The 26,743-nt window shown below is 59.0% G+C and overlaps 1 protein-coding gene across 7 annotated transcripts; it reads right to left on the bottom strand.

Annotated features, from left to right (window-relative positions):
- Positions 1 to 185: 185 nt before the first annotated feature.
- CDC42BPG (CDC42 binding protein kinase gamma) lies at positions 186 to 26,743 on the bottom strand. Of its 7 annotated transcripts, XR_012375472.1 has the most exons (38): positions 26,487 to 26,743; positions 23,719 to 23,810; positions 23,554 to 23,637; positions 23,083 to 23,178; positions 22,631 to 22,779; positions 21,986 to 22,079; positions 21,565 to 21,765; positions 21,188 to 21,436; positions 20,678 to 20,757; positions 19,789 to 19,886; positions 19,620 to 19,700; positions 19,232 to 19,323; positions 18,948 to 19,127; positions 18,547 to 18,639; positions 18,283 to 18,404; positions 18,134 to 18,206; positions 17,794 to 17,900; positions 17,592 to 17,706; positions 17,209 to 17,357; positions 17,044 to 17,132; positions 16,699 to 16,751; positions 16,504 to 16,602; positions 16,356 to 16,415; positions 15,967 to 16,072; positions 15,602 to 15,735; positions 15,336 to 15,475; positions 15,163 to 15,244; positions 14,195 to 14,411; positions 13,544 to 13,606; positions 12,831 to 13,430; positions 11,713 to 11,810; positions 11,548 to 11,632; positions 11,301 to 11,421; positions 11,029 to 11,146; positions 10,700 to 10,823; positions 10,483 to 10,568; positions 6,615 to 6,751; positions 287 to 391 (listed from the first exon to the last, which is right to left on the bottom strand). XR_012375472.1 is itself a non-coding variant. In XM_073883505.1 (37 exons), exons 1-37 carry the CDS (start codon positions 26,644 to 26,646, stop codon positions 200 to 202), a joined length of 4,782 nt encoding a protein of 1,593 aa, XP_073739606.1. In that variant the 5' UTR covers positions 26,647 to 26,743; the 3' UTR covers positions 186 to 199. The 7 variants fall into 7 exon arrangements, 6 of the variants coding, with proteins under 6 accessions (XP_073739606.1, XP_073739607.1, XP_073739608.1 ...); XM_073883505.1 differs by lacking the exon at positions 6,615 to 6,751 and having other exon boundaries at positions 186 to 391; XM_073883506.1 differs by lacking the exon at positions 6,615 to 6,751 and having other exon boundaries at positions 186 to 391; positions 16,504 to 16,599.

The following is a 26,743-nucleotide window of genomic DNA, read 5'->3' as shown; positions in this document are numbered from 1 at the left end:
CGGTCGGCCGACTGTCCGCGGTGGCTGATGGGAGTGGTAGTCCGCTGCTCTGGGCTCCCCGGCGGTAGGTGAAGAGTGGAGGCTGCACCACCTTCCTGAGATCCTCGGGGATTGGTCACGCCATTTCACGCCCCCCAGGTAGGCCGTGAACCGCGGTGCATTCAGGGAGATGTAGTCCGGGGAGTGACCCAGACATTCCTCAGGCGGTCCCTGCGCTTAGGCTGTCACGTGAGGTCAAGATGTGAGGAAAACTGGGGCGCCTGGGTGGCTCAGTCGTTAAGCGTCTGCCTTGGCTGAGGTCATGATCCCAGGTCTTGGGCTCCGTGCTCCTCGGGAAACCTGTTTCTCCCTCTCCCTCTGCCTCTGCTGTGTTCCCTTTCTCACTGTGTCTCTGTCAAATAAATAAATAAAATCTTAAAAAAAAAATGTGAAGAAAAGGGTACTTTCAAACACTGCCAGAGTACTGTAAGTGCGTTCAAACACTTGAATTGGATATTTATCAGTATCCGTTAACATGTAAACGTGTCTGCTGTATGTCTAGCAATTCTTCCCTAGTTCTGCTCTTGAGAAAATTTAATATATGTGCAAAGATGAACATCTGAAGAATCATTATAGTTATTTGTAATAGGGTAAGAGCATGTTGTTGGAGGGAAAAAAGCTCCAGAACGATATGTATGGTAAGATACTATCTATATTAAGAGCATTTTATTTTTTTAAAAAGAGGCTTTTTTTAAAAAAAGATTTTATTTATTCATTTGCCAGAGAAAATACAAGCTTGGGAGCGGCAGGCATAGGGAGAAGCAGGCTCCCCACTCAGTGGGGAGCCTGATGTGGGGCTCTATCCCAGGACCCCGGGATCATGACCTGAGCTGAAGGCAGATGCTTAACCGACTGAGCCACCCAGGCGCCCCTATTAAGAGCATTTCAAAACTTCAAAATAATACTAAATAATTTCTACAGAATCATCCATTCACCTTCCTTATTCATTCAACAAACAGATTTTTGGTGCCTGTGGGCCAGGCACTCAGTCCTAGGCACTGGATATATAGCAGTGAGTAAAGTATCAAATTTCTGCCCTTCTTCACGTCTGTGGGTATTTTCCCCCCAATCCATAAGCCTAGTCTAATCATGAGAAAACATCTGGCAAGCCCAAACTGAGGAACATTCTACCAAACACTTGACCAGTACTCTTCAAAAGTGTCAAGGTCATAAAAGATGAGGAAAAACAGAAACTTTTGCAGATTAAAACAGAGTAAGAAGACAGGACAACTAAATGCAACATGGTGTTCTGGGTTGAATTCTGGGACAGAAAAAGGACATTAGTAGAAAAAAATGGTCAATAGGGTGGCTGACCGTCATAGCCAGGACTGAGGGGACTTCGAGTATGGGACTTTTAGTCTTAACACCAAACTAGTCAGGGCACCTGGGAACCCTCCTTGTGAAATTCAAATAAAGTCTGTGGCTTCGTTCATAGTTTTCATCAGTTAGGTTTGATAAATGTATCACTATTAGGTCAGATGTTAACATTAGGGGAACCTGGGCGAAGAGTATATGGGGGACGAGATCACCAATGACCTAGTTCTGGGGTACTTCTTCGCAGAGAGATGAGGAGACCAGGAGGAATGAGCAAATGAGACTGCCGGAGAGACAGGAAGAGAACCAGACGAGCAGTTGTGCAGAAGAGGATGGACCAGCGAGACAGGGGTGTTACTGATGGTGTCAGACGCTGTTCGTAGGTCAGCAAACTGAGCATGGAAGACTGACTGGATTTGGTTCAGGGGAATGCCTGGTGACCACATTAAGAGCAGTTTGGGAGCAAAAGCCGGAAGTTCCTTGGCTCAAGAAAAATGAGAGGAAAGAAATTGGAGACAGTGCTAATACTCAACTCTTTCAGGGAGCTTTGCGGCAAAGACAGGAGGAAAATAAGATGGCAGCTGGTGGGTGGGTGGGGGAGGGGAAAGGTCAAAGGAGGTGGTGGTGGTTAATAGGGGAGAACTGCAGGGCTGATGGCCTTGAACGCGCGGAGGGAGTGGGAGTTCCTGAGTGGCAGCTTTGGCCTTTGTTAGGAGCATGAACGGTTTCTCTGCAATAATTGGAGAGAAGGCAGACTACATGGGAACATGTCCTGGTACTTTAATTTTTTCAGTGAAAACAGGAAACCCAGTTGGTTGTCTCTTTTCCTCCACACCTTTGCTCAGATGTCACCTTCTCAGTGAGGCTGACCCAGACCTGACCAGCTTACTTGAGATCACACTCTGGGGGGCGCCTGGGTGGCTCAGTCGGTTAAGCATCTCTTTCTTTTTCTTTTTTTTTTTTTTTAAGATTTTATTTACTTATTCATGAGAGACAGAGAAAGAGAGAGAGAGGCAGAGGGAGAAGTGGGCTCCCAAGGAGCAGGGAACCCGATGCGGGGCTCGATCCCAGGACCCTGGGATCACGACCAGAGCCGAAGGCAGACGCTTAACCATCTGAGCCACCCAGGCTCCTCTCTTTCTTTTTTTTTTAAAGATTTTTTATTTATTTGACAGAGAGAGACACAGAGAGAGAGGGAACACAAGCAGGGGGAGTGGGTGAGGGAGAAGCAGGCTTCCGGCTGAGCAGGGAGCCCGATCAGGGGCTCGATCCCAGGACCCTAGGATCCTGACCCGAGCCGAAGGCAGACGCTTAACAAATGAGCCACCCAGGCGCCCCAAGCATCTGACTCTTGATTTTGGCTCCGGTCATGATCTCAGGGTCCTGGGATTGAAGCCCCCCTCCTCCCCTGGGCTCTGCACTCAGGAGGGAGTCCGCTTGTCCTTCTGCCCCTCCCCCCATGCTCTTTCTCTCTCAAATAAATAAAATCTTAAAAAAAAAAAAGATCATACTCTCCAACACAAAATTCTCCTTCAGTCCCTCCACCCTGCTCTACTTTTCTCCCCCCTAAATTACTCACACCTTCTAGAAGAGAGTTTCTCAACCATGTTACTATTGACATTTGGGGCTGGATAATTGTAGTTGGGGACCGCCCTCTGTGCTGTAGGATGTTTAGCAGCATCCTTGGCTTCTACCAACCAGATGCCAGTAGCACTTCTTCCCCCGTTGTGACAACTAGTAATGTCTCCAGACATTGCCAAATGTCCCCTGAGGGGGAGGGGGGCCAAAATTACCCCCAATTGAGCATATTATATAACCATTCCAGCATGTTATATAACTTACTTATTTGTTTATTGTTTGTCTCCTACCACCAAAATATAAGCTCCACAAGGACAAGATATTGTCTGTTTTGTTTATTGATGTGTCCCATATGCCCAGAATAGAGTCTGGCATATAATTGGTCTTCAGCAAAGATTTGCTGAGTAAATAGATGCATTATGCAAAAGAGTAACTATAGTGATTGACCTGGAATTTATGCTGCGTGAGGAGAGACGTAAGGACACATGAGGGATGAGGGACAGCAAAAGTGTGGCAAAATCCGTGGATTGTAGGTTCCGGTGGGGTCAAAAGTTTACCGGAGTTGGGGTGATAGAGCTGGACAGATAGGCGTGTTGGTTAGAGATGCTTGAGATAGGGATGCTTGGGACTGAGATTACGGGGAGAGAGCTGTTGTTATTGGCAATGAAAAGACCTAGCCCAGTACTTCCAGTAGAAATATAACACGAGCTATATATATAACTTTAAAATTCCTAGTAGCTATTGGGGCGCCTGGGTGGCTCAGTCGTTGGGTGTCTGCCTTCGGCTCAGGTCACGATCCCGGGGTCCTGGGATCGAGCCCCGCATCGGGCTCCCTGCTCCGCGGGAAGCCTGCTTCTCCCTCTGCCTGCTACTCTCCCTGCTTGTGTACTCTTCTCTCTCTTTTGCTCTATCCCTGGCAAATAAACAAATAAAATCTTAAAAAAAAAATAACGTCTGAAACGTTATTTCAACTTGTAATCGGTATAAAAATTATTAATGATAATTTATATATATATTTCCACACTAAGTTTTTGAAATCTGCTATGTATTTTATACTCAGAGCACATCTCATTTCAGGCTAGTCACTTGTCAGCGGCTCCACAGCCCATGGAATTGGTGGCTCTCGTGCAGGTCTGGAGCAGCTTTCCAGGATGGCTACAGGAGTGTGTGGCTTGGGCAGAGTGGAAGACACGGTCACGGGACCCAGGGCTGGATCATCTGTTTGTTATAGCACAGTCTCTAAGAATTAAAACCGGAGCAGGAGGGAGAGAGTGACAGGAAGCCAGGAGCTAGAAATGGTCAAAAAAGGAGCGATCCATGGGTTGGGAGATGTCAGAAATAAACTGGAGTGCACGCCAACTTGAGTTTTTGAAAGGAGGGAGGAGGATGTCTGTAAGCATCAATGAGAATCATGGAGAGCACCTACCCCACCTCCAGGCCCAGTGATAGAAGGTGGGGGGCAGTAGTGACCTCAGGGTTCCTGCTAGAGCAGGGGGTTAAGGACCATCTACAAAAGGGGTAAGGACATGGGGGATCTTGCCGAAGACAGACCAGGAGCCCGGAGGGCACCGTCAGAGCTATTAGGAGCTGAGCATAGAGATGAGGTCAGAAAAGGGGACGGCCAGAGTATGGAGAACCTAGGACGCCTGAGTCCCTTGCCGTGAAGCTGAGGGTGAGGGAACCTGCCAAGAGTAAGGAAGGCCTTGAAGCTCTGACTTGATTCCCGCTGATGGAAGCAAGGAAGCTGCAGGAGGGTGACCCCTCTTGATGTCTGGCTTATATGGCAACACATAGACATAAACTCATCTTATGGGGGGAGGGAAGAGAGTCACAGGGGAATTCACCCTCTAATTTACCTCTCCTCTAATTGCCTCTCCCCCCTACTTGAGTTCTTGTTCACTCTGCTCTCTCTTTCTCCCTCTCAAATAAACAAACAAATAATAGGGAAAAAAGACCAAAAGAAAAGATTTTTATTTATTTGAGAGAGAGTGAGCATGCACACATGAGCAGAAGTAGGGGGGGTTGCAGAGAGAGGAGAAGTAGACTCCCTACTGAGCAGGGAGCCCACCGTGGGGGCCCCATCCCAGGACCCTGAGATCATGACCTGAGCCCAAGGCAGATGCTTACCAACTGAGCCACCCAGGTGCCCCAGCTACGTAATATTCTTGACAAAAACGTTAATGGGGAAACCACCAGAAAAATGTAAATTGCAGTCCATTCAACAAAATAACAAGCCTGGACCCTTAAAAAATGTTAATATCATGGAGACAACAAAAACGGGAGGCGAAAAGAATTGTTCCAGGCTAATGGAGACTAGAGAGCCTAGACCAAATGCAACATTTGATCCATAATTAGATACCCGATTTTTAAAAAATGGTATAAAGAACATTTTGGACACAGTTGTACCATGAACTGGGCAGCTTAAACAACAGAAAAAAATAGAAATGTCTTGTCTCCCCATCTGGCGTTTGGAAGGCTGAGGTCAGGGTGTCAGTGGGGCTGATTCCCTCTGAGGCCATGAGGAAGAATCTGGTTCAGACCTCTCCCCAGCTGCTGGGGGTTTGCTGACAATCTTTGGTGGTCCATGGCTTGCAGGAGCATCACCCCGATCTCTGCCTAAAGCTTCACATGGTCTTCTCCCCGAGTGTGTGTCTCTGCATCCAAGTTTCCCCCTTCTTTAATTAAAAAAAATTGGGGGGGTGCCTGGGTGGTTCAGTTGGTTAAGCGTCTGACTTCGGCTCGGGCCTTGATCTCAGGGTCCTGGGATCGAGCCCCGCGTCAGGCTCCGAGCTCAGCACAGAGTCACCTTGTCCCTCTGCCCCTCCCCGTTTGTACTCTGTCTCTCGAATAAGTAAAATCTTAAAAAAAAAAAGGTAAAAAAAAAGTTTTTAAAGTAAACTCTAACCCCCATGTGAGGCATGAACTCACAACCCCAAGATCAAGAATCACACGTTCTATTGACTGAGCCAGCCAGGCGCACCCAAGTTTCCCCTTTGTAAAAGGAACCGGTCACATTGGATCAGAGCCCACCTTAATGAACTCATTTTAACTATTTCTGCAATGGTTCTCTTTCTTAGTAAGGTTATACACTGAGCTATTTGGGGTTAGGACTTCAACAAACAAATTTGGGGGGATCACAGTATATCCCATAACAGATTGTCATTAAATAATATTGTTGCATCAGTGTTAAATCTCTTGAGACAGTAACAGTAACTTCCGGTGGCTCCTTATTTATTTATTTTTTGCCAGAGAGAGAGAGAGAGAGAGAGAGAGAGAGAGAGAGAGAGCACAAGGAGGGGGAGTCGCAGGCAGTGGGAGAAGCAGGCTCCCCGCTGAGCAAGGAGCCCGACGAGGGACTGGGGCCCTGGGATCATGACCTGAGCCAAAGGCAGAGGCTTAACCGACTGAGCCACCCAGGCGTCCCCACCTTTCTTTGGATCTACTTATTTAGAGAGAGAGCGCAATGGGGGAGGGGAGGGCAGAGAATCTCAAGCAGACTCCCTGCTGAGCACGGAGCTAGACCCTATGCTCGAGCCCAGGACCCCGAGATCATGACCCAAGCCGAAATTAAGAGTCGGACACTTAACCAACTGAGCCACCCAGGCGCTGCACAGTCGCTCCTTATTCTTAAGGGATGCCCAGTGAAGTATTTAGGTGCTCAGTTCAAGACGTCTGCAACTTACTTTCAAATGGTAGCAGGATACACGCTATGTACCCATGCAGGTATTGACAGATATGGAGGCAAGGCAGAGGCAGCAAAATGTTAACAGTTGGTGAGTATAGGTGGAGAATCCAAGGAGTTCTTATTTTCTCGATCATTCTGTAGGTTTGAAATTTGTCCACATAAAACATTGGGAGAAAATTAATTATATTTCTTTATTTTTAAGATTTTATTTTTAAGTAACCTCTACGCCCAGCATGGGGCTTGAACTCATAACCCCGAGATCAAGAGTCGCCTGCGTCACTGACTGAGCCAACCAGGTGCCCTGGGAGAAAATTAATTTTTTAAAAATGTGGAAATCTTTTGGCTAAATCATTGCTGGGTATCCGGGAAGCAGCATTTCCCCAACTTGGAGAGGATGGCTGCGGGCCTTAGCTTGCAAGAGGTCTCGGTGTCCCTGCCCCCTCTCTGGGGTTCTCCATCTCAGCGGGTGGAAGCAAACATTTCCAGAATGGGCTGAAGGCATTTTACACTCATTGCACCAAAGTCTCGCCAGAACCTCCCGTGAAGTGGGTTTTAGGATCCCCCATTTACAGATGGGAAAACGGAGGCTTAGAGAGGTCAGATAACTTGTTCATGAGTGCACAGCTAGACTAGAATTCAGGTTGTGTGACTCTCGAGGCTGGAATTCCCTGGGCACCCTCCAACTCCCATCCCCAAGCAGATGTGACACTGGGGTCCCTTTCCTGGTACTTTCCCCAGTTTAGGGCTGGCCATGAGTCTCAGGGCATAGCCCTCAGCTCCCCAGGCCTGCCCCGGTTCCAGGGTCACAGGCTGTACCCTCCTTCCTCACGCGCCTCTTGGGTCCTGTCAGTCAGGGAGCCTTGAGCTAAGAACCAATGAGAGTCCTCCCACGCCTACCAGCCTGGGTGGGGCAACAGGGTGCTGGCACCCCTGGTGTGCCCTACAGATCCCGTTCTACCTTGCTCCACCCAGCTCCGTGCCCCCAAGGCTGCGCTGTTTCCGCTGTTCCTGGAGCTGCAGGGAACAGGCTCTAGTGTCCTTTGGCTGCTGCTTGTGTTTGGACGAAGGGAGGCGGGAGGTGGAGGGAGGGAGTCGAGGGAGGTATGAGGAATTTATTCCTGGGCTGGCTGCCTTTCTGCTCGACCACAGCCAAGTCCTACTGAGAGCCACAGTGACTATCAGGGGACACCACTGCCTCTTCCTGCCTGTGGGGGCTAACAGCTTCCCACCCGCTAGGGCTCAGGAGCACCGCCTCTCCTTGGTGGGCTCTATGACCACTGCCCACACTTTTGTAAACCGTCCCTTTGCTGTTGAACTGTCCTCACCCCCATTTGCATGTGTCATATGACTCCTGAAAGTATGGGGAAAACAACTCAGTCTGTAACTGTCCCTGACATCCCTGTTCCTCCCTCCATCTCTGATCTTCCCCCTCCCCCCGCCCCCATTTTCTGAGCCCCACGAGGACAGATCCAGGCAGGGAGGCCAGCAGCTTAAAAAGTCGTCTTTATTGGTTTCTTACTGCCTCACAGAGCATCAGGGTCAATCCCTCCTGGGAATATGGCGTTTGAAGAGATAAATACTTATTTTGCCCCCAACTTGTCAGAAGAGGGAAGTTTAATAAAAATAGTAATATAATAATAATAATGACTATGATCAATAATAAAACGCCCCCTATGATCCCCTAATACACAGGTGGTTGAAGCTTTGAGAAGAAGGACCACCCCCCTTTCTGGGAGGGGCCAGAATGTGCCTGGAGACCCTCCAGCGGCCCCCATCAGGTGCCATCTCCCACCACGTAGCCTTTATAAATACCCTCCCCATCCCATCCCTGTCTAGGAATGATCTCCCCCATGGGCGGATTAGATGCAAGGTCAGTTGGTTCTCAGGGCCCCTCTCTGTTCCCAACCCCGCCAAGCTCCTCCCCAGAGAGAGAGGGCCCCTATCAGTAGTGCTCTCCTCCCGGGGGCCCCCCTTGGCTCTCTGCTCTTCACTGCTCCTCCTTTATCCCCCTCCTCCTCTGGATGCCTCTTCCCTCCTGCCTCTCCCACTTCCTTCCCTGCCCCTTCCCTCTCCTACTTCCTTCACCTACATCCTCCTTCACTTACTTGCTCCTTGTCTATCCTCCTTTCCTTTGAAAAAAAAAATATATATATATATTTTTTTTTATTTTGTAAGTAATCTCTACACCCAACGTGGGGTTGAACTCACAACCCTGAGATCAAGAGCCACATGGTCTCCTGACTGAGCCAGCCAGGGGCCCCACTCTCCTCTCCTTTGGATCAGACCCTGCCTTTCCTACCTTGACCCTGAGCGGAGACCGCGATATGCCCCAACTTGGCCTCACCTAGAGGCTAGACGGTCCACAGCCAAGAGACCCCACGTTGTTCCCAGGGACCCAGTCCTTCTCCATCCCTCATCCCAACTCTTGCTTGCAGGCCTTCTGAGGCTTGGCACTGGAAAGGAGAGCTTTGGCACAATCGCCCCTGGACTCCAGGGCAGATGGGCCCCCAGGGCAGAAAGGGGGCCATCCTATTCCCAGTAGCTAGCACAGACAGGGGCTGGGAGCAGAGGGGAAAGGCCGGATAAGGGCTGGGAGTCAGGGCCCCCAGGTCCTGGGTACCCAGACCAGCCTCCGAGTCGCTCTCCAACCCAGGCCCTCCCTGAGTCCGAATTTCCACACATCCCGGGCCAGCCGGAGCATGGCATTCCTCAAGCTCTTTGCTCGTTTCTGTCTCTCGGTCCTGGGATCGGGGTGGGCCCTGCCAGAGGGTGTCAAGGGGAGCCCTCTGACTCAGGGGCTGGGGGGAGGCTCCGGGGCCGTTCTGACACCTGGAGGGGAAACAGAAGGAAGGACTCTTTCCTCACCAGACCAGTGCCCCCCAGGGGCCTTCCCAGGACCCATCACCTCCTGCATCCAGACCCTTGGAGGAGGCCAGATGTGAGGTGGGAGTGGGGCTGTAGGAGAAACACCCTGGGAACTCCTACTCAACCCTGGAGCCCAAATCAAAGTCCCTTTGTTCATTTACTCTATTCTTCCTCAGTCAACAGACACGCTTTACTCTGGGCAGGCAGAAGACAAACCTGACCTTCGCTATCAGGGAGCCCACAGTTGAGGGAGGAGGACTGGCTTCGGAGGAAGACCATAGCACAGAAGGACTGACAAGGAGGGGTGGAGGGAGCAGGGCATGGGCCCTAGGGAGGCTGGTGGCTGCCAGGCAACCAGGTGATTTTTGGAAAGGGTGCTATTAGTGCAGAGCTTTGAAGGTGGCCTGGATGTTAATGAAAGGGCCTTCAAAGAGGGTGGACGTCAGGGACAAGAGCCGGAAGGTGTGAAAGAATATGGCAAATCCCAGAGCTCTGAGCGGCCTGGTGCGGCTCCACTGGGGGTGGCAATGGAGAAGTGGCCTGAGGGTGAATGGGAGCCTTCCCAGCTCCTCTTATGTCTTCCCCTGTCCCCAGCCAGAGTGGACTCTCCTCTGATCCTTCCACCTCAGGTTGGGCCTCTAAAGAGTTGCCCTTCTGTGGCACTCTCCCCATGTGTCAGGCACCCTGCTGAAATCATCATCACCTCATACGGTTACCACTTCTAGAATAATCTCAAATAATAACCTCATTTATAAGTGAAAGAAGCTGGACATCTCGCCCAGGGCCACACTCCTGGGACAGTCAGGGCCAAGATTCCCACCTAGGCCGACCTGCCTCCAGGCCTCTGTTGGGGCCCACTGTGGGGAGAGTCTGCTTCTCGTAGGATCCAGGGCAGGGATGGGCTCAGCTTGTTCTCTGGCTTCAGGTCCCAGCACAGGGTCTAGCACAGAACAGAACTACCTGTGCTTTTACATGGGAGGGGAAAACCCCCATCAGCTCACCTGTATCAGGGAGTCTGCGGGGCTCAGAGATCCCTGGGGGCAGGACACGGACTCGCTGGACAGAGATGTCCAAGGCTTCCTCTTCACTGCTCCAGGAGCAGGATGGGGGGGGGCGGGGGAGACACAAAAATCCAAGGTCAAATATGAGGGGTCCAAAGGGCGTGGAAACTTTGGGGAGGGAAATGGGAGGCAGTGGAAGCAGCGGGGTTGTCCTTACCGGCGTCCGCGTCTCCAGCGAGCCCGTCGCTGCCCACGGAGGCTGGGCGGCGCGAAGCCTCCGAGAAGCTATGGGGACGCTGGGGGCCGAAGCCGCGGGTACCTCGGCCCTTCCCTTCTGGAGCCTGTTGGGGGACAATGCAGAAGGGCTGGGGCCGGGCGGCGCACCATCCCAGGGCAAATGAACCGCAGTGGGGCCCCCAGCCTGGACGTGCTGAGGCCCCGGGTCCGAGGTAAGCAGAGGGCTGCGATCGGCTCAGGCGCGTCAGGAAGGCCCGTGATTGGCTGAGCCTCACTAGGGAAGCTCGTGATTGGCCCCGGAGAACTCACCCGGGGCAGGTCCCTGGCGCTGGGCTTCCCGTCCGTGGGGCCCACGTGCACCAGGTGGTTGAAGTTGGTGGGCGGTGAGATGAGCTTGGAGCGCACAAAGGGGTCCTTCAGCATCTCCCTGCGGGTGGAGGGAATATGGGGGGGAGGGGCGGCGCAAGAGATCTCCTCGGCCCTCTCCCGAAACGCCCCCGCCCCTGGAACCGGCCGGGGCTTCGCCCCGCCCCCAAGCCTGGGGGGGGGCCCCGCCCAGCCGCCGCGTCGCGCACGCGCACCTGCGCCGCTGCTGCCGCTGCTCCTCAGACACTCGGAAGAAGAAGTGGCGCTTGCTCTTGGTGCGGAGCAGCTGGCGCCGGCTGTTGTCAGTGAGGTCGGGGATGTCGAACTCGTCCTTCTCTGTGGGAGTAGCAGAGAGCCGGACGGTGCTCCCAAGTCCCCAGGGCCCGTCCGCTGGAGCTCAGGGTCACACATCCACACGTGAACGCACACACTCCGCACTCGCTTGCACACGCACGTCCTCACCTGCCAGCCGGTTCCTGAGGTAGGTCAGGCGGACCTTCTCCGTGCCAAAGAGGAACAGGGAGCCCTCCGGGTTTAGGGGTCGCACCTGAGGCAGCAGGCACAGAGGTCAGCCGTGCTCCCCGACTGCACCCCGGTCCAGGGCCAGGGGTCTGGGCAGGCCCTCACCTTCTTGAGTGGCACCGTCTGGACCCATTCTGCTTTCCTTACATCAAACACATCGATGGAGTTCTCGCTGAACACTGTCAGGTAGGGGGCTGCATAACCTGCGGGGCAGGAGACCGCGCACGTCAGGCACCTCTGGGGGCTTGTTTCCTCGGCTGTGGCCTGGGGAACACCCCCCTGTGTCCTCCGCCCTACAGTAACTTCCACGCCCAACCAGAGGTCCTTCTGAAGACTCCAGGTTGCCCCACCCAAGGTCCATAAGGAATCAGAGATTACAGCCATGGAGCACTCGCTCCCTATCTGGCATGCCAGGCAAAGTTCCAACCACTTGGCAGACTTTTTCCTCCTTCACTTCTTAAACAACTCTGGGCAGGTCGTATTATCACCCCTAACTTACAGGTGACAGAATGGAACCCCAGAGCTAAGTAAGGGCCACGGTCACCCAGTGGTGAGTGAGAGCTGGGAATTAGCCCTGGGCAGTCTGATTCCAACTCCCACAGACGAAGTCTGGGCTGCACCCAACCCACAGGCCCAACCCCAGAAGAGCCACTGCTTATGAAGGGAGCTCTGTCCCTGTCTTCTAGCCTGGACACCATCTCACAGTTACCTCCTCCACTGCCCTGTTCATTCGTTCATTCACTCATTAATTCCTCCAAACACTCATAGCCCCTAAGGTGTGCTTCCCTGGGCTGGGTGCAGGATGGGATGAAGAAACCAGCCCCAGCCCATTCCGTAGGCCCCCACTGTACCAAACCAGTCATTAGAAGAAAGTGCGAAAAGCAGTAGGGCAGACAGAGGTCTGCACACAGAGGTGGGGGAGCAAAAAGGAACAAAGGACCAGCAATGGGGGAAGGCAGGGCAGGGAGCGTGAAAGCAGTAATGACAATGGCAGAAATCATGGTGGTCATTTGCGGAGAGCCTACCAGCTCCAGGCCCGGAGCTGGCACTGCGGCTGGGCTTGGTTAAGAGTTTGCCAGGTACAGGAAGAACAGTTCAGGCAGGCGGGGGAAGAGCATGAGCAGAGGCCTGGGAGAGGAAGATCTGGGGCAGCCCACTGAGGGCAGAGCAGGGGGTGGTCAGGCAGGAGGACCCTCCACAGCCTGGCCCTCTGCAGGCCTTACCCCAGCCCGTGGGCACTGCTGGCCACAGCAACTCGTGGATGCGAGACTTGCGGCCGGCGCTGTCCACATAAACCCCCGCAGTGGTGAAGAGCAGCAGGAACTCACTAAGGCTGAGCTCCACGGCGCCCAGTGCCTCGCCCAGGCCCCCGCGGGACGGTGGCAGCTCCTCAGGCACCAGACCGGCCCCTAGCGCTAAGGGCGCAGCCTCGTTGAGCAGCGGGTAGAGGGCGAAGGCACCGGCGGCTCCCACGCACAGCCGGTCGCCCAGCAGCCCCAGGCTCTGCACAGGTGCGGGTGCCTGCAGCTCTCGGATGCGGCGCTGCCAGGGCCCTGGGCCTGGGCCCAGCTGGTAGCAGAGCACCTGGCGCTTGACGGCTACACAGAGAACGGGGGTGCGGGCCTGCAGGATGCGCCCGGCTGCCAGCACCTGGCAGCCTCGAGACTCGGGGATCTTGGCACCCACCACCTCCGTGCTCTCCAGCTTGGCCAGGGCGAAGAGGCGCACGCTGGGGCCACGGCCGCACAGCACAACCAGAAGGCCCGCCACAGGGCTCACAGCCAGCCGCTGCACCCGCCGGCACTCGCCCACCTGGAAGATGTCTTCGGGGTTGGCAAAGGAGAGTGTCACCAGCATGTGGGTGAAGAACAGCCCCGTGCCCATCCTCCTCTGGCCCCTGGGGCTGACCCCCACCCAGCTCCACCCTGGCCTGTACCATTGCTATGCAGGTGGATCACAAACAGCCCGTCCTCGGTGCCCAGAGCAAGCCGGTCCTGGTCTAGTAGGGGGAGGGAGAGAATCAGGGGTCAGGGAGCCCATCTGGCAGCCGGAGACGAGGCACCCTCCCTGTCCTTGCTGAGCCTCAGTTCCTCCTGAGGACATGGGGATGGCAATCACAGCTCTCCAGGGCAGGGGCTGGCTCAGGGCCGCGGCCAGCTGCCCGGGGAAGCCAGGAGGCACTGCTCCCTCACTTCCTCATGGAGGTTCCGCTGAGCGCCAGGCTCCTGGACAAACATAGCAACTCCACAGGAGGTGGTGTGAGGCTCCCCTGTGGTCTCCCTGCTGCCAGTAAGAAAGCCGGGACGGGAGCCCTCATTCGTCTCTTGCTAAAAGCCTTTGCTCTTTTTACTCACAAGATTCTTTGAGAAAAAGCAGAAACTGAGGCACAGAGAAATGGAGTGGCAGAAGCCAAGCCCCCGGCCCCCCGGCTCAGGCTGCCCACACAGCCATGCCCAGGGGAGGGTGACGTCCATACTGTGGAGCGTCCGCAGCTCATGGCTGTAGGGACTGGGCAGGGACCCTCCCAACAGGCCCAGACTTCTCCCCGGAGCCCGCCCAGGGCGATGCCCCTCAGCATGCGGCTCACCGATGATGGCGGCGCAGAGCGCGTGGGGCAGCAGCGGCAGCCCATTGTCATAGGCTTCCTTCAGTGTGTACACCGGCCTCGGCCTTGGCCGCGTGTCCAGCAGCAGCCGCTGCAGCTCGCCCAGCACCTGCAGCCAGCGCTCCCGCTCGGCCTCGCTCTCGGCCAGCAGCAGCACGGTGCACACGGCGGGGGGCACGGTCAGCTGGGAGGCTGTCACCTGTGGGCAGGGACCCAGGCTGCAGGGCTGTGGGTCGACAGCCGGCCATCCCCTCCCTCCGCCCCAGTTGATGCCTCTTAGCACCAGGTGAGCGGCCAGGTGCAGGGCCAGAAGCTGTCTTATAGCAGGTGATTCGCCAGACAGGACGGTCAGACCGTCACACCAACAAGGCCACAACCCAGAGCCAGTGCCGTGGTCGGGGAGGGACAGGGCATCGTGGGAACACACAGCCCCAGGCCGACAGTGAAAGATGACCTCCCCGGGGAAGAGACATTTCTGCCGGAGCCCAGGGGGTGAGTGGAGTAACCAGGAATGGTCCAGGCTAAGGAGAGGCTCGGGGGCGGCCTGAGCCGAGCAGAGCAAACAGGATGGGAAGGGTCCGTGGTTATAGGGCACTTTTGGAACTGGAGAAAGCGAGCCGTGTTCCAAGCAGAGAGAGGCTCCAGAGGGAGGCCAGGGAGGCCCACAGGGTCAGAAATATGAGGCCTCAAGGCCACGGTCAGGAGCACCCTGCGGGTGATGGGAAGCCACAGAAGGATCCTAAATGAGCAGAACATGGCCAGCTTCACAAACGGAAAGCACACTGCACTGTGGGATGGAGGGTACCGCAGCCATCCTTGTGGAGGTGGCGCAGGGGTGGGGTGGGGTGGGGGTGGAGAGGGCAGCCACGGAGAAGGACACAGAGAAGGGTGGCTGGAGCAGGGCTGCACGGAGGCGGATGGTGGCCCGGCCCAGCCTGCCCGGCACTCACCCTAAAGATGCGGGGCAGGTCCCTGGACTGGGCGTGGATAACATCAGAGGCCAGGACCGGGGTGGCTGAGAACTGGGGGTCCCTGGGGAGGTCCATGGAGTTGGTCAGAGGTCACAGGGCCCCTGGCCGCCTCCCCCCACCACCATAGCCCTTCGCCCCTGCCAGGCACCCACCTCAGATCCAGGGCCTGCAGCAGGGCCCCACTGGCCGGGCTGAGCCGTGGGTCAGGGGCGTCAAACAGGAGCAGGCGGGAGTCACTGAGGGCTGCGAACACGCGCTGCCAGCCGCGCCGGACACCCGAGGGCCGCGGCACCTGCAGGGGGGCGGGGGGGGGGTAAGGAAAGCATGGGAGGGCCCGCTGGGCTCGGCCCCGCCCGTGCCGGCCACCCCCGCCCCCTCCCCGGCCAGCTGCCCCCTCCCCGGCCAGCCACCCGCTCACCGACAGGAAGCCCTCGTAGGCCGTGCCCGTGCCCGTTTCGGGGTGCACTCCCAGGGCTGCGCGGAGGAGGTCAGGGGGCACGGGGCAGGGCGGGGCCTGGGGGGCACACGCTGAGTGACAGAAGTAGCCACAGGCTGTGGGGAAATCAGGAGAAGCCGGTGGTGTGACGCTGGGTGGGGACAGCCCAGAACCAGGACTCTGAACTCTCACCAATTTTCCCATCACGTGAGAAGAGACAAAACAAGAGAGCAAAATGGAGCAGCGGAAACGAGCCGCGGAAAGTCAGGGCATGTCAAGATCAGGGCCGTCTCATTCCTTCCACCCAGGGACGGGAGGGGGGCGTGAAGGTGGGGGGGGGGCCTCACCGTCACAGCCCAGGCCCTGGCGGCCCAGGCCCAGCATCAGCGAAGTGCAGCGGAGACACTTGGTAGGGGATGGGAAGCTCCGGGGCCGCAGCACGTGTGAGCCAGGCTGGGAAGGTGGGACAGCCCGTTACCCTCGCCTGACCGTGGCCTCCCAGGGCCCTGCATCCCACCCCCAAGGCCAACCTGAGGGGTCAGGTGGGATGGGGGAATGGGCCCGTGGCAGTGTGAACCCAGCCCCAGTGAGTCTGTCACAGCGCTCAAACTCAACTGCCACCGTCCCCCGTGGGCTCTACCAGCCATCATGCCCGTGGAGGGACCCAAGCAGGTCCTCGGAGACCTGGCAGAATGGCTTGGTGCCCCCAGCCTCCTCCACCCCTCCAGGTGCTGACCTTTGCAGGAGGACCTTCTGCAGGGGCAGTGGGAGCAGCAGGTGCTTTGGGGAGCACGGCCTGAGGGGAGGCAAGCAAACAGGTGAGGAGGGCACAGGCAGCCGGTGGGGCCCAGCCCCCCAGACATGGGACTCCCGCCTGTCCTCACCCCCAGGCGCAGGCTGCGGCGGCCCTCTGGCCTCAGCTCTGGCTCCACACCAGGCCTCAGGGCCTCCCCTGAGAGGCCAGGGTCCTTGGTGGAATCCTTCTGGGGAGTGAGATGGGGTGGGGGGTAGGGGGGAGTCAAGGCCCCTGTGCTTCTCCCCAGGACTCCTCCCAACCAGCCTGCATGCACAGTTCTTACCTCTGAGCTCCGGAGGGACAGGAAGGGAATCAGGGAGTTCGAGGGCTTAGAGTCTGCAAACAGAGAGCACAGGTCACTGGGGGTGGGTCCCTGGCCCAGGCCTAACACTCGTTCCTGAGGAACTGGGGGCCAGCAGGAGCCTCAGTTTCCACCTCGGTGAAATGGAGCAATGACTGCAGGCCGTGGTGGGCTCCGTAAGTGCCAGGCAACAGTGGGGTAAGCAGCAGAGTCTGGAACGAGCTCTTGTCTCCACAGTCCTGCAAGGCCATTGTGGGCCCCCCCTTGGTCCCCACGAAGCTTGAGCGGGGGTCTCGCTCCCAGACAGGCAGGCAGACGAGCACTTACCCGCTGGGCCGCGGGCCGCTAGTCCCTCCCGCAGCGCAGCCAGTTCCTGCTGCAGGCCCTGGTTCTGCTTCTCGGCCTCCTGCAGGCGGCTGGGGGAGCGAGAGCTCGTCAGAGCCCCCCACAGAGGTCTGGAGCCCCCTTTGCAGGGCCTGCCCGTGCTCTCACCTCTCGGCCTGCAGCTGGGCCTCTTGCATCTGTGTCAGCCGCTCCTGCAGGCTCTGCTTCGCCCGGATCTCAGCCTCCAGGGCCGACTGCAGCTCCAGCCTGGCAGAGGCCTCCATCTTCTGCAGCCGCCGGGCCTTCCACTGGTGGTCCTGGTGGCCAGGGGGCGTCCAGGTAAGACGCCCCCCAGGGCCTGGGCTGCCTCAGAGGCCCCTCCCACCCGAGCGCACTGCCGTCCATGCCACCTGGCCAGACTCAAAGCTCTAGACTGGCCACTGACCCACTGTGAGCTCAGGCAGTCACTGACCTTCCACGAGCTTGGTGTCCCCGCCTGCCAAGTGAGGCTCCTGGCACGCCCGCCCCCCAGGGTGTTTGCAGGGGCTCACCAGCGGCCGGGGAGGGAGCGTCTGGGTGCCCACGTTCCGCAAGGACTCCAGCTCCTCAGCCATCTTGGTGGCCAGGGCCTGCAGGTAGCCTCTTGAGACCTTCTCATCATTCACCCTGATTGGGAAGGCGGCTCAGGGTCCTGGCCTGGACCCCCGGCCCTGCCTGGGCCCAGCCCCTCCCCGCTAGCCCCTCGGCCCCCACCAGCTGAGGATGTCTGCGATCTGGGCCTCCCAGTTGCTCTCCGTCTCCCGCCGTTCGCCCTCCAGCTGCTGCTTGCTCTGTTGCTCCCGCTCCAGCTCTTCCACCAGCTGGGGGCCAGGCGGGAAGAGGGGTCAGTCCCCAGGGGCCCCCACATGCCCCGGAGCCCCATCCGTGTCCACCCTAGTTTACCCACCATAGCTCGCCTGCCAGCTGTGGGTGCCACTGGGCTGGGGCGACCGCCTGCTCTGGGACCCTGGCAGCTCGGACCATCCACCCGGCCAGCTCCCCACCCCTGTCCCACTGCCTGTAGTTCTGTCCGCCCTCCGTCCGCCATGCTCACCCGCTCCTGCTCCAGGCTCAGCCGCCGGTTCTCTTCCTGTAGCCGGCACAGAGCCTCCTCCTTCCCACTCAGCCTGGGGAAGAGAGGATGACTCGATGACTCCCAGCACAGGCCCTCCTCCAGTCCCCCACCCCGGCAGCCCAACTCACCCGCGGCCCCGGGCCTGCTCCAGCTGCACACGCAGGGCAGCCACCTCCTTCCTCAGCTGCGCTTCCTGAGGCCCGCCCTCAGGCAGCCCCGTGCCATTGGTCTCAGAGGCTGTGTGGATGGTCTTGAGGATACAGAGAGCGATCAGAGCAGGGGCCTGAGGAGCTATGGCCCACTCCACTCCAGGGACCCAGGTGGGGCCCTCAGGGCCCTGAGTAGGTCGGGCCAAAGGAAGTGTCCCTTGGAAGAGGGTAAGACCTCACTACCTTGACCCGGAAAGATTCCTTCTCAAGACTTCGCTCCCTCTGTCTCTGGAGCTGTGTCACCTCCCGGCAGAGGGCAGCCACCTGGGCCTGCAACTGTGACGAGGCGTGGGGGCAGCCACTGCTGACCGTGTCCACCCCAAGCCACTCCCCCGCCTTGCTACAGACTCTGGGGCCTGCCGGCCACAGCAGGAATGCAGGCAGTGAACCTCCAGCCGCCGCCCCCCCCCCCCCCCCCCCCCAAACGCATCCCCTGGCTCGGGCCTCAGTCAGCCACAGTGGGGCCGCAGAGGCACGTGGTGTTGCCAGCACCGAGGCCTGAGCTCCCTAGGCTTCCTCCAGCCACCCTGGGGGGCCACGAGGGCAGGGCTCTGCCGCTGTCCCCACCTGCCCCCATCACTCACCCTTCTGCTGTTGTCCTGGGCTTCCTCCAGCTGGGAGCTCAGGGCCTGGGTCTGGCTGGCTGTGGCTGCCTCTCTCTCCTGGGCGTCCTGCAGCCTCTGGAGCAGGTCCTCCTGCCGCTCCCGGGCTCTGCGGAGCTCCTGTGCCTGCCCCCGCAGCCCTGCCTGAGCCTCAGCCAGCTCCTGGGCGGCCCGAGAGGAGGCGGGGAGGGCAAAGCCTGGAGTCAGCGCACGGACCCCCTTAGCGTGGAGCCCTGGGCCGCGCCCCCACCTCACCAGGCCCTCACCCGGACGAGCCGGTCTCGCTCCTGCCGTAGGTTGCAGTCCTGGCCCAGGCTACCACCGGAATCCATCTGGGCCTTGCTGTCCCTTGGTGTCTCTGCCAGGAATCGTCACTGAGGCCCACACGTCCTGATAGCCTCAGCCAGACACTCTGCATGCAGTGGCTCACAGAACCCCCACCACAGGCTGGGAAGTGGGTCTCCTTGGCCCATTTTTTACGCGTAGGCTCAGAGAGTTTAAAATACTTCTCTGAGATCACACCTCATATACAGAGTCAGGGCGGGACTGGAATCCAGGTTGGACTCAGGTGTGCTGGGGAAAGCCGCTCAGCCTCCAGGGCAAGCATGGGGGAAAGAGGTGGGGTGGCGTGGGGGGGGGGGGGGGGGGGGATACCTGACAGCCTGCCCTGTAGGGTCTGCACTTCCTTCCGTAGGCGCTCCAGCTCCCGGTGGTCTGAGGAGACCTGCAGGGCCTCTGCGGAGCAGGGGCACCCGTTGGTGAGTAGCTAGTCCGGCAGTAGCTCCCGGGTCAGACCCACCCGGCCCGGCTGGGGAGCCCGTACCTTGGAGCTTCCGGCTCAGCTCCATCTTCTCCTGCTCCAGACAACGGAGCTGCTGCTCGAGGCCAGCCAGCTGCTCAGAGCTGCTCTCAGGGCCCGGGCTGGGGACAGCAGGGTGACCCGTGTTGGCAGAAAACCCTCCCCCCCAATAGCCCGCCATCTTCCTGCATCCAGTCGTCCGTTCATCCAAGAAACACCCTCTGTCCGCCAGCTCTGTACCCAGCCCCGGGCTCCGTGCCGGCAGAAACAGACCAGCCCGGACCAGACCCCAGCCCAGGGCTGTGCCCCAAGGTCCCCCAGACCCAGGTTCAAGCCCCAGCCCTGGCCCTTTTGAACAGTCACCTAACATATCTGAGGGACACCTCAGTTTCCTCACAGGCCCTCTCGCAGGGACTGGCACCAGGATGGGGTGATTTGGGCCAGCTAGCCCCATGCCCAGCACACAGGGGCGCTCGGGGTGCGGGTCAGACGCCTTTGCCTGCACCTCAGAGTGCCTCCTCATCTCAGTCTCAGGGCAGCCCCTCGAAGGAACTCGATCACCCGACCCAGTGTAAAATCGGCATAAAGAGGCATGAAGTGCAGCTCAGGGACTTGGAGGGGCCCACCCAACTCTAGGCCTCTGGTTCTGAGTCCAGGACACTCTCCGCCTGCGTGGAGGGTCCTCTAAGGGCCAGATGCTGGGATGGGACCCCTGGGGGGCATAGGCAGGGCTCCACCAGAACTTGAGGACATGGGAGATGTCTTCCCGAGGGCTCAGAGCATACTCCCGGAGCACCTGTCACGTGCAGGCACCAGGTAGGCCATTCAGCCTCTCTCCCGGGGTCCCAGCGGGCCACGTTCCCAGTGTCCTCCAGGCCAGGCCTCCCTCTAGGTACGTGAGGACGAGACTCACCTGCCCGAGGTGTAGGTGAAGCCCACGAATGGCAGGTGGTGGCCGGAGAAGGCTCCGTGGGAGGGTGGTGGGAGGGTCCCCTGCAGAAGGAGGAGAAGGAGTGTCACACTCAACAGGCAGGCCTGGCTCCAGGCTGAGGCTCAAGACCCAGGGGACTCCCTTGGGACTGGGAGTGCCGACCTCCTCCTGCTCAGAGGGAACCGAGAAGGGTGACGTGGCCCCCACCTAAACAGACCACGATTCCCATAAGTCTTTACGGCCACGGCCTCCCAGGTGCCGCTAGAGTCTTCTCCCTTACAAGACCTCTGGTTAACAGGATGATACTTGAGGTCCGAGGACCTTCAGCCGTTACAACCCACCGTGGCACGGGTGAACCCGCTCAGGTGAACCATAACGCCCGTGAGCCTCTGGAGTGCGAGGGCCTCATCCTCCACCCAGCAGCTGCTCTGGAGAACTTCTGGGGGCTTCCCACAGCCAGCAAGGGTCAAGGCAGTGGGACCCACTACTCACCGGATGGTTGAGGGTGTCGTCGTCCACGTCGAAGTTGGAAGTGTCCACGGGCCCACGAAGCTCAGGGATGTAGGGAGCAGTGCTGGTTGCCAGTCGCTCCCAGTCCACGCCTTCAAAGAAGGGGTGGTTCCGGAAGTCGTCCAGCCCCCCGCGACCCAGCCGCCCCTCCTGGCGGCACAGCAACTGGCGGATCAGGTCCCGGGCAGTGGCCGGCACGTCAGGCACGTCCGAGGGAAACTGCAGATGGTCCTGCGGGCCAGGGGGAGGGAGGGGTGCAGGTGGGCGCCCAGGACCCCACCCTCACCTGCGGGCGTCCCAGCCGTGGGGGCTCAGGACTCCTGCTGCCCTCCCAGAGCCCCAGAGCCTGGCAGCCAGACCTCATGGTTCATGATCTTGCCGTAGGTTTCCACCAGGGATTCAGCATAGAAGGGCGTCTCCCCGAAGAGCAGCTCGTAGGCACAGACGCCCAGGGACCACCAGTCACACTGTGGGCCGTAGTGGCCTTTGCCTTCCTCCATGGCCTGCAGGATCTCAGGGGAGATGTAGTCCGGCGTCCCTACTGCCACTGACGAATCCACCTGGTGGGGGAAGGGAGGTGAGGATGCCATGAGGACAGCCTTGGGCTTGGCTAGGCCTGATGGCCCCTCACCAGAGCCCCTGGTCTGGCCCTGACACCACCACCCCTCCCCCCCTCAGGCTTAGCCGGCCTGCTGACCCCACCTGGGGCCTCGACTCAGTCCTTCCTTCCCCTGGAAGCTCTCTGGGCCGGGTGCCCCTGCCCTCACCCTGGGGCCTTACCATACCACTGTTGTTGAGACGGAGGCACGAGCCGAAGTCAGCCAAGCGGATGTGACCGTTCATGTCCAGTAGGACATTGTCCGGCTTGACATCCCTGGGGGAGCGCAGGGGAAGAGGGGCTTGACATCAACCGCGTGTGTAGGTGTGTGTTCAGGCACATGCCTGGATGTGAGTTACGTAGGCACATGCAAACCCCAGCGCGTATCTGCTCACACGTATTCCCGTGAGCACACAAGAACGGTGTGTATGCATGCATACGGTGGGGGGGCCGGTGGGGGGGGGTGGAGGCTGCTGGCGAGGGCTCCTGGCTCTCAAGAAGGAAGAAGGTGGTTAGATGGGGAAAAGCCGACCCGTAAGGATGATCTCTGGCAGCAGCAGGGCACGCTGTGGGGGATGCAGGGGTCAGACTTCCCGGGTGCACACCGCTAGCTGAGTCACCTCGAGCCAGGTGCTTACCTAGGCTAAGCCCTGACTTTCTCACCTGTAAAGTGGGGACAAGGGCAGCCCCCATCACATAAGGTTTTTAGCATGAGGATTCAAAGGCGTCATGTGTACGAAGCACCCAGCATAGGGCTTGGCATGTGGGGGTGCTCAGCAACTGTCAGCTGTCCCCAGGGCAGTCAGCAGGTGGGTTGGGGGCCCTACCTGTGGACGTAGCCCAGCTGGTGCAAAGAGTGGATGGCCAGCACCATCTCAGCCAGGTAGAACTGGGCCAGCTCGGGCGGGAGGCGGTCCTCAAAGCGGCTCAGCAGAGTGAGGAGGTCCCCACCCGCATAGTAGTCCATCACCAGGTACTGGATGGTGGTGGAAAGGGGGATGGGCAAGAATCAGACAGGGAGGGTAGGGGGGTACCTGTCCCAGGGCCCTGCCTCCTGCCCACCTCCCCATGGTCCTGAGGGGCTCTGGGAAGGCGAGAGTGTCTCCCAGCAGCTCTAGGGTCGCCAGCTTCCAGCCAGAGCTCAGGCAGGGGCTCCAGGCCCAGCAGCTGGTGGGGAGTGGAAGCCTCGTGGTTCCCCCAGGAGGGGTCTCTCTCTCCTCAGACCCAGCATCTCCTTTGTCCCCAGGCAACACCCTGCAACCTTGCCGAGTCTCCTCACCAGGTACTCGTCATCTTGGAAGGCATAATGCAGAGCGGTCACCCAGCGGCTGTCCCCCTTCACCAGAACGTCCCGCTCCTCCCGGAAACAGGCAGTCTGCAGCAGGTTTGGGGAGCGGGGGAAGCGTGGGATCAGGGCCCAGGAAACCCTCCTCCCCAGCTCACGGGATGAAGAATAAGTAAATCTAGGAGCTGGGACCGAGGTTGCCTGTGTGAGCCAGGGCCTGTGCTCTCTGGCTCTGGGCCTCAGTGTCACCATAAGGAAGATGGGAACTATGCTAGCTTCTAAGAAAGGCTTATCGTGGGGGAAGCAACGGGGGAGGTTGGCAGTTGTTGGGGTGGGTCCTCTGCGGGCTCCGCAGCCTCACCTGCCCCATCCCCAGCGTGCCCTGTATGCCCCAGGGCCAGCACACCCGCCCCCGCCCCCTGCCCCTTGGTAGGGTGCCCAAGTCCCATCGGACCCCAAACTGACCTCCGCCCTCTTCAGCATCTCCCACTTGTGCAGCATTTTCATGGCAAAAATCTGCCCACTGTCCCTCTGCCTCACCACGGCGACCTGAGGCCACAGGGAGCCCCGGGGTCAGCTCTGCCCAGGTGCGAACCCCGTCTTCCCACCTACCCCATGCCTTTTGCTCACCTCCCCGAAGGCCCCTCGGCCGATCACCTTCAAGATCTCGAAGTCATCTCTCTGTAGCCTTAGCTCTTTCACCTTCGCTACGAAGGGGCTGGCTGAGGGGCACAGAGTGGGGCTCAGGAAACCCACAGCGAGGGCCCTGGCTCCCTCTCTTGCCTGGGGAAAACAGGAGCTGCAACCCCCAGGAGGCCAGAGCAGGGATGGCCTCCCCAGGGGCAGCCTCTGGCCAAGTTGCTAAGAGGGACTGCAGACCCCTCATTCGTGAGTAGGAAGCACAGAAGGTGGGGTCTGGGCTTTGCCGACCAGCTGGCCCCCAGACCTCCTGAAATCCGCGGTTCCCTGGACCCACATCCCCAGACTCGAGGCATTCTCAGTCCCAGGGGCTGATGGAACTTGTAGTCCGTCCCAGTCTGGGGTTGACCCTGGCTGACCAGGTCACCCTGGGGAGGAAGGGGGTACCGTCCTCACCCTCAGCTCACAGTTCTTGGCGCCTAGCAGGACCAGGCCTGGGCCTGTCTTGGGAAACTGGACGGACAACATTCCTTGTCCCCAGTCTTCCTTGCCACTGGGAGCTGTGAGCCCTGGTCTTGGGACCCTACAGGCACGGAGGTACCTGGCTGGGAGTGAGGCCTGAGGCAGCCCCAGAGGACAAGTCACACAGTGGTTCCGCAGGGCTCTGGGAGGACAGGCTTTGTGCTCCCCATGTGGGGCCTTCTCAGTCTGGAGGCATAAATAGGTCTGCCCACGTTCTCACAAGACTTAAAAACGGAGCCAAAAAACCTTTCCTGGCGCCTGATGCTGGCACCTGAGGGAGCGAACACTCAAGATCTTCTCCAGGCCTGACCAGCCCTACAACTCTAGGCCCTGCCTCCCTCTCTGGACTTGGCTTTTATCTGGGCAAGAGCCTCCTCTCCCAGTCCCTGATACTCCCTTGAGGGGCATCTCCAGCCACTCCCAGGCCTTTTCCAGGCCCGGAGAAGCCACGAGCCTGGGGAGGGAATTGGAGCCTGGAAACTCAAGGAGGCAAGAATGACTGGTGGGGGGTTGGGGGCAGCTGCAGTCTGGCTCCCTGCCTCAGTTTCCCCCTGCCAGCAGGTAAACTCCCTGCCAGCTGGGCGGGTCTGTGGGTGGGACAGAGAGCTGCTCCACAGGTTTATCAGGCAGAACCCCCACAGCAAGGGTGGTGTGGAAACTTCTTTACAGAAATTAATTGTCTCCTTCCCAGGTCTGTGTGTGCCGCTGGGGAGGAGCAGCCCGAGGCTTCCAAGGGGGAACTAAGGCCAGCGTGGCTACCTATCAGCCAGACAGGAGCCAAAGCCTGGGGCCCATAGCCAGGAGGATCACGGTCCCCAGGACAGGCTGCCCAGTCCTCTGGCCTTGCCGCAGGGGACAGGGGCTCTGGGCAGGAGCAGGGACGAGGTGGGGCAGGAGCAGAGTGAGTCACTGCCCTGCTGGTTACCTCGGGAGATGTCAACAGACAGGCCCCCATGCTGGGGTCCCAGGCGGAGACGCTAGAGGCTGGCGGGGAGGAGCACATGTGTGTGCAAACACACACACACACACACACACACACACGTGTGCATGGGCGTCACAGCGGGTGATGACAACACGGTCAGATACACATGAGTAAGGTGCAGAAGTGACAGGGAGAGTGGCAGGCACCGGAGGCAGAGGCTTCCTGGCTGCCCTCACCCTGGAGGACAGGGCTGGGCTGGGGGCTAGCTCACTGGAATGTCTTGCAGGCCCCCAACCAGGCCAGGCCGGGCCTCGTGCCGGCCCAGAGCTAAGGAGTGCCAGGAACGCTAGTCACCCACTGGACAAACACCAGCCTCACCCCACCCTCCGGGCCGGGCCCCTATGCCCTCCCCGCCACGGTCTGGCCTGACATAACCAGGGAGGCCTGGGGCTCGTGCCAGGCCGGTGTCCACACCGGGTTGAGGGTTGCCCCAGGTCAGCCACTTCCGGTGACTCAGAGGAGTCCACCACGAAGGGGTGCAGACCCACCTCCAGCCAAGCCCCCCTCCCCGGCCCTGGGGAATAGACCTCAGGAAGCCTGGCCAGCGACCTGCACAGGGAAAGGAGCTGAGGTTAGTCCCTGTGTCCAGTTTGGGGTGGCCTTGTATGCCGAGAGATGGAAGTGTGTGTGTGTGGGAATGTCTGCAAGTGTGCAATCCCTGTGGATCTGGGAGTGGAAGTAGGCAAGTGTGTAACAGCCAGTGCAGTTGGGGTGGTGTTCAGGGTGAAGTGTGGGGCTCCCCAGGTCTCTCCTTGAGCTGTGAGTATCTCAGCGTGTCCGTGTGGTATGGGGGAGACTGAGAAAGTGGGTGTCGGTGCGGGAGACACACAGGGGTCTGCGTGTGTGCCTGTTTGTTCTCCAGGGTCATGAAGTATGATGTGTGAGCGAGGAATCCCGGACGTGACTCGGTAGCCCATGTACTGTGTACCTGAGTCTGAAGTCTACACTTGGGACCAAACTTGCGTTGTGTCTGTGTAAGTTGTGTGTTGTGTACACGCGCCAGCTTCTGTGAGCGGGAAGGAGTATGTGTGTGTCTGAGAGAGGGTAAGGTGTGCAGCTAACTGAGAGGGCCCAGGGGGTCGGGCGGCACGAATCAGGGCCGGTGCGGGCTCCGCGCGGGGAGCCCGTGGGGGTGCCGCTCCCTGCGGGAGAGTCTGTGGGCGCAGGGCGCGGGGGGGGATGGAGAGGGTCCCGGCACGGTGTCCCTCGGGCCGCCCCACCTTGGCCCCACCCCGGTCCCGCCCGGGTCACTCACCCCAGCTCAGGAACTGCGCCACGTTGCGCTCCCGCCGGAGGGGGGCGCTGCTGAGCTCGTGGTGCAGCCCCAGCAGCAGATCCAGGAGGCCGTCGAGCCCGGGGCCACCGCCGGCCTCGCCCCGCGCCAGCCGCTCCAGCGCGCGCAGCCGCCGCTCCATGGCTGCGGCCGGAGCCCCGCGCCCGGGCTAGAGCCGGGCCTCCCGCATGCCCGCCCGTCGGCCCGTCCGTCTGTAGGTCCGCGGGTCGTCCGCGAGT

Source organism: Callorhinus ursinus, unplaced genomic scaffold (genome assembly GCF_003265705.2).
Source record: "Callorhinus ursinus isolate GAN/ISIS: 27379988/994484 unplaced genomic scaffold, GSC_fseal_2.0 scaffold51, whole genome shotgun sequence".
Taxonomy (NCBI): domain Eukaryota; kingdom Metazoa; phylum Chordata; class Mammalia; order Carnivora; family Otariidae; genus Callorhinus; species Callorhinus ursinus.
Note: the sequence above shows the minus strand (reverse complement) of the source record. Positions and strands in the feature narration are given on the sequence as shown.

Bases quoted from the DNA above. Each gene is read 5' to 3' on its own strand.
- CDC42BPG (XM_073883505.1), bottom strand. From the start codon at position 26,646: ATGGAGCGGCGGCTGCGCGCGCTGGAGCGGCTGGCGCGGGGCGAGGCC. The intron at 19,128-19,231 runs GTGAGGGCCTGG...CGGGCCGCCCAG, and splicing joins AGCGAGACCGGCTCGTCCGG to GAGCTGGCTGAGGCTCAGGC. The intron at 11,147-11,300 runs GTGCGCGTGCGC...CTCCACCCGCAG, and splicing joins CAGCGGCAGCAGCGGCGCAG to GGAGATGCTGAAGGACCCCT.